Genomic DNA, 12,337 nt, shown 5'->3' with positions numbered 1-12,337 from the left:
ACCTCCTGCAGCAGTTAGTTGCACAAGGTAATTACATGGTTATGAGGTATCATTTTATTACTCCAGGAATCGTGGCTTTGTTCTTGTATTTGCCAGAGGTTCATTAAGAGCACTTACTGTGTGCATCTTCTTTCCCCCAATCCACAAAGACTTGACCTCATCTGTATTCTGAAGAGGACCTCTGGAAACCTTTCCCTCACACCCCCTGAAGTAAGGTCTTTGAGGGGATTTTTAAGAAATGTATAGGATTTGGGTTGGAAAGCAATCTGTTTTTAAAAATGGCTTTTTCAACCTCATGGATAATTTTCTTGCTCTAGAGTATTAAGAACTTAAATCTTCGTCCCCTCCTTAAAGGACACATCTGCCAAATGAGCACTGCACTTTAACTTGGAGAGGCTTTTCCTCTAAACTTTCCTTTCCTGCTCGCATTTTTGTCTGTGGGTGTTTGAAGCACAAACAGCAAGTGCTGCCTTCACCTTGTCTTTAGCTAGAACTTCTATTTTCCCCATCTAACCTGTCTGCTTAGCTCTGGCCTTCCTTACTGAAGATGCCTGAAATGAGTCAGAAAATATACAGGTGAATTCTTGCCTTTTTCTTGCTACTTGCACCCTTTGGTTTTGACATGTGTGTAGAGGACTGGTGGATGGAGCTGTGCTGTATCAGAAAAGCCTGCGCTGACTTGGCCTTGCTGGGTTGGTTTTGTTACTACAGAGGCAGCCCTCGGTTCTTAGTCGCTGAGCAAAACTTACCCTTCTCATCCACCCCTGGGCTGTGCTTTACAGGGGCTTCTGCCTCTCTCCACACCAGATATCCTCCTTAATCCATCGCTTCATGTGGCATGAGGACTTGGAAAATGTGCTGACTTGGGAGACCTCCTCCTAACCGGTTTTGCTTCCCAGCCCAGGGCCGGGCCTTTGGAGCCAGCCTGAGTTGAAAGGTTGTGTTGACTTAGTGCTGCGCAAGCCAAATATTTAGCTTTCCATGTGATAGCCTGTTGGTTGTTTCCTCCCTCATAACCACCTAATGCTTTTTTATTCCCAAACCAATCTAGGGCTTCCTCCATGGAAGTTCTGCAGCTTCTTGGCTTTCAAAGTAGCAGATGTGAGGGTGCTGACAAGGTGGCCTCATGGCATGGGTGCAGCCGTTGCTGCTCCTCAGCTTTCTTCTCGACCATTTCGGTGTGATGGTGGGTGAATGGGTTACCAGCTTTAGGTCTCATTTTTCCAGCTGTCAAAATGGTTTTATTTAACATAAATAAATAGAGGCTCACACTAAAAGGAAGTAAAACCAAGCCATAGGAACCAGGACTCACAGGAGTTCAAAAGAAAACTTCACTATAAAGTCGATTTGCTGATAATTTGCTAAGACATTTGGATTGCTGGACAAATGCATGTTTGGGATGAGGTTGCCCAGCTACAACAACTTGAAGTGAGCACATGAATAACCAAGAGACCTTTTTACATTGCTTGTTTCAGTTTCAGAGACTGATGGGCGTAGAAGGGAGGAAGAGGAGAAAGAGCTGTTTGTCTGCCAGCTGAAAGTCACGACTGTTACAGTACATATTTAATCCCAAAGGTTAGAGAATCCCACCCTATTTTTCTCCTCCCATCCTTCCGGAAATGGGTTTCCCAGGGGCTGGAAACTCTTTTTCCAGCTGTGCAAACCAGGTATTACAAATAAGCCACTGTTGGGGACATGGTGAGTTGTCGTCACCTGTGGGGTGAGAAGAGAGGCTGTGCTGGGGAAGGAGCCTTTTTATCAGGTCAGGGTGAATTCTCCAGCTCTTAAATAGTTCTTTGCCTTTGTGGTCCAGGAGCTGTGCCTCAGGGCTTGTCCAAACAGTCCAGTTCTAGGATATGTGTTCCTTTTTGGAGGAAAATGACCTAGAAGCCAGTGCTCCTGACAGCAGGGGACAGGTAGTGGCAGCAGCGGGGAGGAATTGAGAGCTACCGGGATATGGGAGTGCTTTGGAGATGGGCAGCACTGAATGGCTGCTTCTGGCACTAGACAACACTAGGGGCTTCTGTGTGGCTGAGGAGAAGGTAGGCAGAGCTCCCTTGCTAACAGCCACAGAGGCAACTTGTTGCCTCACCCCAAGATGTCACACACTTATTGACAGGAAAAAGGCTGCTTTGGTCAAGACAGTTGCAGTGAGACACTTGTGGTCTTCTCAGGCCATGTTGCTGCAAGTGAGGGTGGCCGCGTTTCCCTTGCTGCTCTTGGGAGTAGCTGGTGGTAGGACTTGTGGAGGCAAGGAGAGCCTCTTGAGAGTTTTCCAAGCTCTGCAGCGAGCTTCCCAAGAGGACTGGAGGCTCTCTCACGTTCTCCAATTAAAATACATCCACACCATCCGCAGAACTGGCTGAGCATTGCAGCATTTCCAGCAAAGAGATGGGGAACCAGGCAGACTTTTCATTCTGATGAGTCACTGACTCTCTCCTGATTTGTCTCTTGCAAGAGCTGTTTGGGCAGCTGCTGATGCAGGAACACGATACTGAGTATTGGTCCCTGGGGAGCAGCACAGGGCTGTGTGCTGCTTCACCTCTGGACTGGTGGATAGTTCATCTGCCTTGCTCTTCACCAGTAAAACCTTGCTCACAGCTGTGCTTGCTTACATTCATTCTGCCTGGGGAGCTGATGGGGAGGGAGAGTGCTGGTACAGACAAACAAAATGCCCAAGTGCTTTCTGTAGCCCTAAAAGCAAGAATTGGAGATCAGAGGGGCTGATGCATTACCTTCCTCGATCTTCTTATAACCATGTCACAGCTGAAGGTTTTGTGTGTGGTCCCTCTCTAGGACCCAAGAGTTGCCCATACACATACCCATTCTCTTTGGGAGGACAGGACCACTGTTCTGTACTTGGTCCCCAGATGGTTCTTGTGTGTTTTTATGATGCCCACATATGCCTGAGAGAGGAGATCTTGTGAGCTCAGCAGCTTCTGTTCCGGGGGTGTTGGAGAGGGAGGGACTACAAGTGTGCGACTTATTTTGAGTGAAATTATAGGTGAGCTGGGAAGACCTCAGAGCAGCTTCCAGTGTCTGAAGGGGGCTGCAAGGATGCTGGAGAGGGACTCTTCATCAGGGACTGCAGTGACAGGACAAGGGGTGATAGGTTCAAACTGAAACAGGGGAAGTTCAGGTTAGATCTAAGGAAGAAGTTCTTCCCTGTGAGGGTGCTGAGGTGCTGGCACAGGGTGCCCAGAGAAGCTGTGGCTGGCCCCTCCCTGGCCGTGGTCAAGGCCAGGTTGGACACAGGGGCGTGGAGCAACTTGCTCTAGTGAGAGGTGTCCCTGCTCATGGCAGGGGGGTGGAACTACATGATCTTAAGGTCCTTTCCAACACAAACCATTCTGTGATTCTATGAACAATGTCGAATCACATTAATGGACTGAAGAGACTTGTCAGGAAGCTTTTCTCTTTTATTACTCAGGTTTTGTACCTGTGACTCTCTATAAAATAAGGTTGCTGGTGGGGTGGGGACTCTGCAAACAGAGAAGGGAGCTGGGAGACTCCCAGCTTGTTCTGAGGCTTTTTATTAATACTTCTTGTGACTTGGATGCACACAGGAGTCTTGTCTGTTGGACTAAAGGGTCGTGGACACTTTTTTTCCCCCATGTTAGCATATTGTTTTCCAGCAGAGTCATGCCTTTGTTTATTAATTGAAAACTATCAAGAGGCTTTTCCCATGTCTGTCCCCTCCAAAAGGAGGGGCTGTTCATTGGTTCAAGGCCAAAACAAGCAGACTTGGAGTCAAACTGATCTGTAATCTCCCTGCGTTGTTTCACTTTATCTGGGGAGCTTCAGTTTTGTGTGGCTGGGTTTACAAAACAAAAGCAGACAACCCAGGGATAGTTCTGAGGCTGATTTTGCTCTAAGATTTAGCTAATTTCATTCAACTGCAGTGAAGTAAAGATATTTAAAGCTTGAGGAACAGCCCAGTCTATATGTTCACAGATCAGTGTGAAAGGGCTTATTCAAGTGCAGTTAAAATATGGTGCACTGATGTTCAGGAGGTCTCCTTTCCTTTCCACAGGCATTCTTTTGGAGTGGTAGAAACCTACATTTTACTGGTTTGCAAAGCCAGAGGGTGGGAGTACAATTACACAGTGTCCAAGTGTCTATATAGGCGAGCATGTGGAGCATACTAATGCAATCACACTAATACTAATGGGATACTACTAATGAGAGCTGTTAAATTATTTACATGTATTACTGAATGTGGCATCAAATACCTTCCACTGTTAATAGCACTAATCAGACCACCATCATATTGCATCTGCTATCAGAAACATCCTGGAGGTTGAATCACACTGTTTTGAGCTTCCACAGGCCCTGTAACAGTTTAATCTGTCTTAAAATGCTTTCAAAAGTTGCTCCTTTTAGAGGTTTTTCTCATTTTCTTCTTCATCCTTAGCAGCTGCTGTAAAGTGTTTGGATGCTCTAGTGAATTCTGCAGTGTCTGTTGCTGCCCCTGCTCATCTGGTGTACACAGGAGGATTTTCTGCTGTTTATATTTAATTCATGAAACACATGTATTCCCAGCTAATATTCTAGAACATCCTAGAGAAATGCTTTAGTCTTGACTAGGAAGGGAAGGCAAGGGAAAAGAAAGGTAAGGAAGGCTTCAACTCTCTCTTGTGCCCTCATTGGAATTATAAGGAGAGTTTTGAAGTCTGCCAAAACACATTATTTGCTTCCAACCCCAAATTATCCAGTGTTTGCTCTCTCCTTTCATGTCATTTCACAACTCTTCTTGCTTTGTGTGTGCGTGACCTTCATGTGGGTATGTGGAAAGCATTCAGCTTTTGAAACACCTTGATTTTTGTGGAAATGCTGAGAACTGGTTATTGGAGCAGGGACGAAGGATGGGAAATTTTAACCCAGAGGATGATAATTTGAGGGAGTCCAGTTCTCCTGCACACTGTGCTCATGGGGACAATGTGTGACTCACTGAGCAAACTTCCTGGTATCTCTGTGTTTTCTCAGGGGTTTCAAGGAGGTGATAACTGAGTTCTGAATAGATGGGTTCCATCTGTAAATTCAACAGCTAGATCCAGAGTTCCCTGGAAGGTGAGAGGTGCTTTTTTGGATGCTGGGTTGGTTCTGGCTATGCTACTTTGCTAAAAGGGCAGCTGATGAGTCTACAGACATGCAGACGCACCAGAGGCCTTGTAGTGAGATGCTCACTCAGTGTCTTGAATCTGTACAGCATGAGCAGTTAGAATGATTCCCACATTCACACTCAGTTCTGCCTGCTGGCCATCAGCAACTTCTCCAACTGCAGAAATCCTTCAGGGGCATGTGGAAACCAGGGAAATAAAAGCAAAATCATATGGGAAGTGATAAAGTCTGTGCCAGAGAATCCACCTTTGCTACTGACATTTGGAGCTGCCTAGCCTCTCATACTCATTCAGTTTAAGGACCTCATTGATTTAAATGTGTCATTTGAAATAAATCTGTAGAGGCTTACTTTTTACCTCTTTTTTTCCTGTTTTTTGAGGGCTGGGGTACATGCTTGCCTGTATGTGCACTGAAGTACATGCATACATGAGTGGTTTGCTGCACTACTCTGCTAACTAGAACCACTTTTAAGCGGGCTTCCTACCATTGTGCCAGTGAGGCTTTCTTAGCACAGAAGGGATCTCACTGAAGCCTAGAATGGTTTGGGTTGGAAGGGACCTTAAAGCTTATCCAGCTCCAAGCCCCTGCCACGGGCAGGGACACCTTCCACTAACACCAGGTTGCTCCAAGCCCCTGTGTCCAACCTGGCCTTGAACACTGCCAGTGATGGGGCAGCCACAGCTTCTCTGTACACCCTGTGCCAGTGCCTCAGCACCCTCACAGGGAAGAGCTTCTGCCTTAAATCCAATCTAAATCTCCCCTCTTTCAGGTTGAAGCCATTACCTCTTGTCTGGGCTTCTTGATCTGAACCGTGCAGTTAACTTCATGGAGATCAGTCTGTTCAGAGCTCTGGCAGAGAGGGTCCAAATCACCCACCAGCCCCAGAGCCTGTCAGTGTGTTGGGTCATTAAAAAGACCTGTGAAGCTGTAGTAGCCCCTTGCACCAGAACAGGAGAGGGCTTTTCCCGGGCTTGCTTTTGAAATGAGGCACAGAACTGTGTGTTCTCCAGCACTGGACATGCTCCTTGTGCTTTCCAGCCCACAGGAAGTGCAAACAGGCACTGATGGCTAATTTAAGCAGCTCCTTTTTAAAGACACAGTGTCAGTGGTGTCCATTCAGTGTATGCAAGCAGACTCTGATCTGGTGCCACTGAAATGCCACAGTGCTTTAGGGTGCTGATGGGTGTCCCCCAGTGCTCTGAGTGTGCGAGAGTGGCTTCCTTTGGCATGAACTAAGTTTGCAGCTTAAGTGATGTTTGTGCTTCGTTTGCAGACGTGGGAAGGCTTCAGGATCGTGGTGTGGGTCTCAGGGAGGCACTGGAAGTGGCTTGGTTCCTGGTCATGCCCGGTGGAAGGAGGGGACCCAGCCGGCAGCAGCTAAGCCGTTCAGCTTTGCCTTCTCTCCAGACACTGGTTGGTGGGAGCTGCGGGAACGGTGCTGGGCTGAGAAACAGGTGAGGACAAAGGGAGGGTGGTTGAGATACCTGTGGGAGCACTGGAAGCTGAGGAGCCTTGATCCACTCTGCATGAGTGTGGCTTCATGGTTAAAACGAAAAACTGGGACATGGGAACCTCGAGCCCTCTGTTGTGGCATTAGGAGGTGGCCCATCCAAGAGGGAACATGCCCTGCATGACAAACCTCTTCCAGCTTCTCTTCTGAGCTCTGCTGCCATCATTCCCATTATGGCCCCCCTCATGACTTCACGCATTAAAATCAGCCCCGTGGGGAGGATTGTGGAAGTGGTCACAGCCACCCTTCACTGCTCACCATGGTCACAATGGCCAGGGGTGGAAATGGCACAGTGCTCATATTGTCCTTCCCTTCAGCAGTCCCCCGAGCAGGGAGTCCTTGCAGATCATGAGTTCTTGTCTCTCTTGCCTGCAGTGCTACAGGGAGTTAGTGTGACATGTCAGAGCTTGGCTGTGAGTCCCTTCTCCTACGTGATAGAAAGGCAGGGCAGGAGGATGCCTGTACTCTGTTTTAGCCCTGCTGGCTGCAGATGAGAGTAATTCAGTTGGCAAAGCTCCTCTCCATTTTCTGAGGAAGTTGAGGGCTGAAAAATGAACACGTAGTGACATTTAGATCTCCACATTTGGCATGAAGACTAAAAAGGCCCAGTGTTACTTCCTTCTATGCAGAAGTTAGCAAACTAGAGAAGCTCTTTGCTGCATGTTGAGGCCCTGATCAATCTGGTATAGGCTTATCCTTACAGAGTAGAGAGATCCAAGCCATTTAGCTTTGGCCTTTAAAGACTTCTCTGGCTGGGACACATGTCACAGTCTTAGTTTCTTGAGCAACAAGTGACTTTAGACCATGGAGTCTGTGCCCCAGGGTCCTGGGTGAGCGCTGCTTATCCTGGTTCCAGTCAGACACAGCAGAGTTTGTGTCTGAACTTCCTTCATCAGTTCAGGCTGCTGGAGCTTTTAGTTGTCCTGTCCCCCTCTGAAGGCTAGGAAAAAAGGAAGCGTGAGAGCACTTGAGAAGTCAGCCTCTAGGAAGTGGCTGAACTCCTCTGTTCCATATTTAGTTACCCCTCTTTTTAAAGAGAGGAACTGTGAGTGGAGAGACGATGGACACTGCAGCACTAGAGATGGAAGCCGGGTGCTGCTGTAATGTGTTAGCGATGGGCAGAAGGAGTGAATATTCATAGAATCATAGAATGATTTGGGTTGGAAGGGACCTTCAAAGCTCATCTAGTCCAACTGCTGCAATGAGCAGGGACATGCTCAACTAGATCAGGTTGCCCAGAACCACATCCAGCCTGGCCTTGAATGTCTCCAGGGATGGTTCATCCACCACCTCTCTGGGCAACCTGTGCCAGTGTTTTACCACCCTCAGTGTAAAGAATCTTCCTTCTTTTAGTTTAAAACTATCACCTCTCATCCTCTTGCAACAGGCCCTGCTAAAAAGTCTCTCCCTATCTCTCTTATAGGCCCCTTTTAAGAACTGAAAGGCTGCAACAAAGTCTCTCTGGAGCCTTGTCCAGGTTGAACAACCCCAACTTTCTCAGCCTTTCCTCATATGGAGAGGTAACATTAAGTGCTCAGTCTGGCACAGAGTCCTCAATGCTTGTTGCTTGGAGTTGCTTCCTCACTCTGTGTACTTGTCTTCCTCCATCTACAAGTTGGGCCTGTCACAACAGCTCAATCTGCTGCCAGAATGTGCTGAACACTGGTTTTGGCTGAGCTAAGGTGAAGCTCACCACCAGCCTCATGCCAGAAATACGAATGTGAGAGTACTGCCACCTCTTCTTTAGCAATGCCCAGCCCCAAATTCACAACCTCGAGCACTCCCTGTCCTGCAGAATGGTAGAGATGATGGAGGATGTTTACCACGTGAGTGCTGTGTGTCTCTTCAGGAATGGCAGTGCCCTCAGCCTCTCGGCGCCTCCCATCACAGCGCTGATCACTCCAGAGCCCGTCCGTCACTGCCGCATCCCTGAGCTGCCACTGGATGGGAGCCTCCTCTTTGAATTCCTGTTCTTCATCTACCTGCTGGTAGCCCTCTTCATTCAGTACATCAACATCTACAAGACTGTCTGGTGGTACCCGTACAATCACCCTGCTTCCTGCACCTCACTGGTGAGTTCCCCAGCAAATGGCATCACTCGTGCTTTTTCATTACATGGCTTCTTTTCATGCTTCCACAGTCCAGGAATCACCAAACATTTGACATTAGGGGAGTGAAGGGGAGTTCACATGCACCCCCATCAGCCAGGACCATGCCATCCCCCATTTTACAGGGGAGAAAATACATAGAAGGTGAGAGAGAAGTGTCAGCAGGACTCCTTCAGTGGAAATTCCTTGCATGGCCTAGCTAGATCCTAGGGTTTGAAATGAAGTTGAGACTCCAGGAGCCTGCTGTCTCCTGCCGTGGGTGCCCCTAACCAGTGGAAACAGCAGAGCCTGAGAGAAGGGAGATGATGATGCAAGTTTTCATTAGGATCTCACAGCACATCAGCAGCAGAGGAGTTGGGGAAGGGCTCCTCAGCTTATGTCAGGCTTCCAGTCTCCTCAGCTTCAGTCTTCGTCCTGGCCCAGTAAGCTGCACAACGTGGCACTGACCTATACCTGAGTCAGCAAACCTCATGTGGATGAAGCTAGCCTCTGGAGTGGTCCTTCAGCTTATATTGTGTCCTTGCTGCTTGGAAGCCTGAGGTGGCTCCTCAGTCGACTATACCGGCAGGTGGTGCTGGTGGTGCAGTTACCGGTTTCGAGTGCAGCTCTTGCCATGCTTGCTTTGAACAGAGAGCAGTTTGAGGCTCCCTACCCGAAAGGATTTAATGGTCATTTGTTTGTTCCCATCAGAAGTCAAGCGTTCTTTTTTTACCCCAAATGGCCTTGAAGTCCCAAACAGCAGTGTTCACACTCTGCTCTTTTTTAGCCACATTTGATAGCTTCCTTGAAAAAACAGATGGTGTCCAAAAACCTTATCTAATTTGAAGCAGGCAGAGCCAGCATTAAACTTCTGATACAGATCTATGGCTCATGAAGATAACACTTCTCAGATCAACCTGATTACCAGGGAACATTGGTCACCACAGACCATTTCTGAGACCAGGAGCTAAAGCGACCTGGTGCGCTCCCTCTGGGCTCCATTGCATCTGCCCTTGCTCTGGTGGCTCAGTGGCTTTTCCAGGGAGGACTTGCAATCCTGGCCCAAGATGTCCCTTTGACCACAAAAACACCTGCCTGAAGGGTGGGTTTGTTTTCAGTGGAAATCTCTCCTTTGGAAGGAACCTCCATGTGGGGAAGATCTTACATCTGGAGACATTCCTGCGTTCCTGATGTTCTCCCTCATCCCTAAGGGAGAGACTTGGGGAATGCTTACCCGAGGTCCTGACGCGCTCCCAGCAGCCAGCTTTCCCGTCCCACCCCAGCTGGGTGGTTCCAGAGCCCCTTCCCCTGGTGAAGACCCTTTTTTCTTTCCTCCTTCAGAACTTTCACCTCATTGACTATCACCTGGCGGCGTTCATCACAGTGATGCTGGCGCGGAGGCTGGTGTGGGCCCTCATCTCTGAGGTAACATAACCATCTCGGAGGCTTCCTCTCCTGCCCCTAGTACTGGCTGCAGAGCATGACCATCTGTGGCCTCAGAAAGTTCTGCAAGTTGGAGAGCTGGAGGGTTTTTTCCCCCCAGAACACATCTAGGTGTGAAGAACTAAGATTTTGGGGATGCCTTCTCCTTGAGCCCATTCATGTCCTGCAATATTGGGTAGCTGAGTTGCCTCTGCAGCTAGAAGGAGATGAAGGAGATGCTCCCACTTGCTTCTTTTTCCCTGCAGGCCAATATTGTACCTCACTTATCTCCTGCCAGAGAAGTGGCTGAGGGAATTGCAATTTAGCAGAGAGGTAAATAGGGAGTTAGCCAAGAATGAACAGGAGATGAGAGGGGAAAGGTCAGGAGGAGGATGTCTGAGTACACTAAAGTGAAAAAGGAATAGGTGATGGAACTGCTTTTCCAGTGCTGGTTACTCGATAACTGAGACCGTGGTCGTGTCACCTCAGATTTTGAAGACCCTCTCTCTGCTTGTGAGAGGAGAACCAGGCCAAATGTATGTTTGAGCAAGGTCTTTTTGAGGAAGATGGAAGTTCTGTCCACTGAAATGGTTAATACAACACAAGGCTAAACAATACATTTAAAAATAAGTAAGATAAAGGAACCATTGCGGAATAGGTGAATGGAGAAGATGGGATCTCTGAAGTTCTCCTTTCATCTCCGGTTCCTCTCATTTTCATTTATGCTCACATTCTCCATAAGACTTCTTGCACATCCCATCTATGAGCTCTAACCCCCGAGAACCTTTCCCTAGTTCAGTTGCCTTCTCCATTCTGGAGACTGGAACAAGCTTTCTCGCTTTCCTTTTCCAGGTGGTGCCTCCTCAATAGACTGCAGCCTCTACACCCAATAGATGAGTGGTGGAAATCTAGCTTTGGGCTTGCCAGGGTGCACCTTCTTCTCCTCCCTCAGCTGAGAACTGTGACATTCCAGTTCTTTAGGGAAGTGAATGATGAGGCATGATCCTTCTGAAGGAAAGAGCAAGAGGGAATGTCTCAGACTTTTCTGGACTATCATCAGAGCAATAAGGGACTCGAGCAAAAGTATTTTCTACTTTGCAGACCCTATTTTAGCCATGCCCTACAACTTGTGCTTATTTGAATCTCGGATTCTAGCAATCATGGGTAAAGTCAAAGATGTTCACCTTTGTAGGAGAGCCAGTCTCCTGCTTCCAGGAGGAAAAGGGCAGCCATCCATCCCTCTCACAGTGCCTCCTGGCACCGTTCTCCTCCTCCACAGGCACCCCCTATGCTCATCTGCTTCCAAGCTGCTGAATGTTTCTTCTCCATTTGCAGGCCTCTCAGGTGGGTGCAACATCAGCGATTCACTACCTGGTGCGCCTGGTGCTGCTCACCCTCTGTGGATGGGTGCTCTGCTGGACTTTGGTCAACCTCTTCCGCAGCCATTCTGTGCTCAACCTGCTCTTCCTGGGCTACCCGTGAGTGACACTGCCTCGTACCTTCAGGGGGAGGGGAGCAGAGCTGCTGGGGGCTGGATGAGCCACCACGGGAAGCAGAGCTGGTGGTTCTAATCTAGCTCCTCATCTTGGCATTGAAGTGGCTGAGGAGGTGGCAGCAGTGAGCTGGTGAAGCTATCACCTCAGCATGCTGTATGTGAGGGGCTTTTACTGTGACCAAAGCCTGAGCCAACGGAATCATTGGTTCCACAAATGGGATTTAAGGAAGCTTCACTGTTGAAGCCTCTGGACTTTTATGGGGGAGAAGAGATGGCCACTAGCTTATGGAATGAAGGTCCCTCTCATAAGGGACCTTCTCATCTGTCGAGAAGGTGCCCCTGCTTCATGTTGGGTTGTCTGTCATTTCAGCCCTTCATTTCTTTCTCTCCCCACAGATTTGGTGTCTACGTTCCTCTGTGCTGCTTCCACCAGGACAGCAGAGCACAGCCCCTACCTGCGGACTGTGATTACTTGGTACAGGACCAGATGGTGGACGACGGGGCGTCAGCTGTCAGCAGCCTGGTCAAACCCAAAGATTTCCTGTCTCTCCTGTGGGAATCCCTGAGGGAACAGTTCAATAACCCCACGTCCATCCCCACCCACAGCTGCCCCCTTTCCCCAGATCTCATCCGCAATGAGGTGGAGTGCCTAAAGGCAGACTTCAACCGCAGAATCAAGGAAGTTCTCTTCAACTCTCTCTT

General features: G+C 48.6%; 1 protein-coding gene across 1 annotated transcript in view; it reads left to right on the top strand.

The window, feature by feature from the left end:
• Positions 1-6,462: 6,462 nt before the first annotated feature.
• Positions 6,463-12,337, top strand: part of TMEM39A (transmembrane protein 39A) — an 8,601-nt gene continuing 2,726 nt past the window's right edge. The window contains exons 1-5 of the mRNA XM_010021351.1: positions 6,463-6,575; positions 8,481-8,703; positions 10,060-10,143; positions 11,476-11,618; positions 12,032-12,337. The exon at positions 12,032-12,337 is cut by the window's right edge and continues 58 nt beyond it. Coding sequence (XP_010019653.1) covers positions 6,463-6,575; positions 8,481-8,703; positions 10,060-10,143; positions 11,476-11,618; positions 12,032-12,337 — 869 coding nt within the window. The remainder of the gene's footprint in view (positions 6,576-8,480; positions 8,704-10,059; positions 10,144-11,475; positions 11,619-12,031) is intronic.

Source organism: Nestor notabilis, unplaced genomic scaffold (assembly GCF_000696875.1).
Source record: "Nestor notabilis isolate BGI_N333 unplaced genomic scaffold, ASM69687v1 scaffold9119, whole genome shotgun sequence".
NCBI classification, from domain to species: domain Eukaryota; kingdom Metazoa; phylum Chordata; class Aves; order Psittaciformes; family Psittacidae; genus Nestor; species Nestor notabilis.
The sequence above is the reverse complement of the archived record's forward strand: the minus strand, read 5'-3'. Positions and strand labels throughout refer to the sequence as shown.